At 36.0% G+C, this 2,816-nt stretch overlaps 1 protein-coding gene across 1 annotated transcript in view; it reads right to left on the bottom strand.

Moving 5' to 3' along the window:
- Window positions 1–24: 24 nt before the first annotated feature.
- LOC102204198 (basement membrane-specific heparan sulfate proteoglycan core protein) overlaps window positions 25–2,816 on the bottom strand; it is a 12,637-nt gene continuing 9,845 nt past the window's right edge. Inside the window, exons 7-11 of the mRNA XM_005754928.1 lie at window positions 1,263–1,379; window positions 1,152–1,167; window positions 981–1,072; window positions 805–855; window positions 25–344 (exon numbers count right to left, since the gene is read on the bottom strand). Coding sequence (XP_005754985.1) covers window positions 217–344; window positions 805–855; window positions 981–1,072; window positions 1,152–1,167; window positions 1,263–1,379 — 404 coding nt within the window. The 3' untranslated portion in view covers window positions 25–216. The remainder of the gene's footprint in view (window positions 345–804; window positions 856–980; window positions 1,073–1,151; window positions 1,168–1,262; window positions 1,380–2,816) is intronic.

A 2,816-nucleotide genomic window follows, 5' to 3' on the forward strand; every position in this document is an offset into this window, starting at 1 on the left:
TACATATATATGTTCCCACCCTATTTAACATACAAAATACATTCAACAAAAATAAAAATAATATGGACTAATACAAAGGTAGACTCTATTAGTTCAATAAGAAGTATAACTTGGAGGAATTGAACATGATTTATTAAGATTGAGAAATGAATTAATGCCTTTGGCAATCCAACTTCGACCCATCATGGCAGAACAGAATCCAAACAGTGATAGGACTTAGGAGAGTTTCCCCTGGAGTCTAAACTCTGGTGGTGGTGAAGATGAAGACTGAGGCTTGGATGGAGCTCTGACTGAGGTGTTAGTGAGGTGGAGATTGGGAGGATGTGGGTGACGCGAATGAAAGTCTGCAAGGGAGAACGATATAAGAGCACTGACATCCAAAGCATGCACACAAATTTTACTTGTCATCAGTTCCTATTTCAATTTCGGAATAAACGCTTCGTCAGATTTAGGACACATGTATCCAAAGCTCTGTAGCTTTAACAGTAAAAATATATCTTTTTCTCTAAGTGTCATTTTATAGCATCATTGACTGGGATTCACATTATTGTGGTCAAAGCTCTCTGTAGTGTCACATTTCCATATAAAGGTGATGGTATTAGTACATGTACTAACCCATACACCCTGTTTCCTCTGACACTGCTGATGAAAAGTTAAAAAAATAAAAATAAAATAATTATATATTTTATTTTATGTACTTACTTCTCTTATCAAGAATAATAGTAGATGCTACATTAATGTATTCATGTGCTGGTCTCTCTACACCGTTAACCTCTAAGAAGTCTATTAAAGTTTATACTGTACCACTTCGAGTGATTCCAGAGTTTCTGATCGATTCATAGACAGAAAGATCACCTACAGCAGAGTAAAATACAAGAAATAAAGTAAAATTAGTTTTCTTTTGTTTGTTTTTGTATGTCTGTATCTTTAGTGCTAAATGACTTTTAATAGTTACAAAAGTTATCATTTTTAGCGCTGACCGTGGAGAAGAGAGGAGTAAATCTGAGTGTCACTTTGGTTAGGAGTTTGGGGTGCAGCAGAGGATTGATTGATGTTTGGAGACTGGATGAACCTAAAACATGTCGTGTAAATGTAAAACTCATGTGTAACATTGTCATGCTTAAAAAGAACAGAAACAGTACTGTACAAACCTGTTTCTACAGCGATCTGTCAAAAAAGGGAAAGAAATGCATACTGTAATCCCTTTAAAGCACCAGAATGTATAAACCCTTCAGTCTAATATAAATATGTGGTAGTCTCACCTCTTATCCTTGTGTGGCAGCATATACAGCACAACAACACGGGAACAGTGAGTAAACTTCCAAAAACAAGTCCAATGATGAAAGGCACAAGAAACGAGTGGCTTTCACATCTGAAACCTTAAATTATAAAATATAAAACAACATAAACAATGGAATAACATTTTGGATGTAGAGAGCACAAACTCTGAGTGGTCAGTGACAGAAAAGCATAGATTACAGCTAAAGTCAGACTAAAATGAAGAAGTCAAACTACATGTATCTTTTAAAGACAAGAAATGTGATAAATACTACTGAGTAAGAGTAAGTTGGTAAATTAAAGAAATATGAACATAAATCCAAGCAGGATGTCCTTAAAACTCCCTGAAAAGTCTTCAGTTAATCCAAATTGCTGCAGCAAGAGCAGCAATCTAAGGACTAGATTACTGACAGGGACTGGAAAGAGAGAACATATGTCTCCTGTTTTGGCTTCCCTTCATTGGCTTCCTGTTAAATTCAGAATTGAATTCAAAATCTTGCTCCTCACATACAAGGTCTTAAATAATCAGGCCCCATCTTATCTTAAGGTCCTTATAGTACCATATCATTCCATTAGAGCGGATCGCCCCATGCGTGGGGCTGGATGGCGCTAATGCGTTAACGAGCTAACTGCGCTAACGCGTTGACGCCGTGCACCCCCACGCACGGGGCTAGATGCTAGATGTTTCTTACTGTTAAAAAGGAGTTTTTCCTTCTCACATTTGCTGAAGCACTTGCTCATAAAGGGTCATATGATTATTGGGTTTTCCTCTGTTTTCTTTGTATTATTGTATCGTCTTTACCTTACAATATGAAGCACCTTGTGGCAACTGTTGTTGTGATTTGATGCTGTATAAATAAAACTGAATTTTAATTTTTACAATTTTTTTGAAAATATATAAAATGATTTATTAAATTAGGAATTTATATTAGATGCCTGAGTTAGCTTTTGTTGCTTGATATTTTTCATGGCTGGGCAAAAATTTTCACAAGCAGGAGGTTGAGGAAATGCAGTAGCATGCAAGGACCTGGAGCCACACATATGAAAAACGCTGCAGAGACAGCCGTCATTGGCTTTGAGGTATGAACCCTGAGTTGGTTAATGTGTTTCACCACACCAGACGGTCATAGCATGGTTTTGTGTGCGTACACCATACCAAAAAAAATAAATAAATAAAAGCTGTGAGATGCCAAATTGACTCCAAACCCACATGTAGCAGGACCTATCGTTGATGTATTAAAATGTTGAGCGATAGTAATAGATAAATAAAGAAGAATCAGCCCCTTCATCAGCAGTATGAGCTGCTGGCATCTAAATATTGTTTTGTTAACAGATTACTTTTATTTATTACTTATTTCTTTTGTTGCTAGTACCTATATTCATCTTTTGTGAGCGATAAACAGAAAAGTTGTATCTGGTGTTCTATTCCTGTCAGGATTTTGCTGTAAATTAAAACAAAAGTAATTCAGATCTATTGTACAACAAAATATAACAGATTCTCATTTTGGCTCCCCAGGTTTTGAGAATATATATATATA

This window comes from Pundamilia nyererei, unplaced genomic scaffold (genome assembly GCF_000239375.1).
Source record: "Pundamilia nyererei isolate P.nyererei 1_Seehausen unplaced genomic scaffold, PunNye1.0 scaffold00753, whole genome shotgun sequence".
NCBI classification, from domain to species: Eukaryota; Metazoa; Chordata; class Actinopteri; order Cichliformes; family Cichlidae; genus Pundamilia; species Pundamilia nyererei.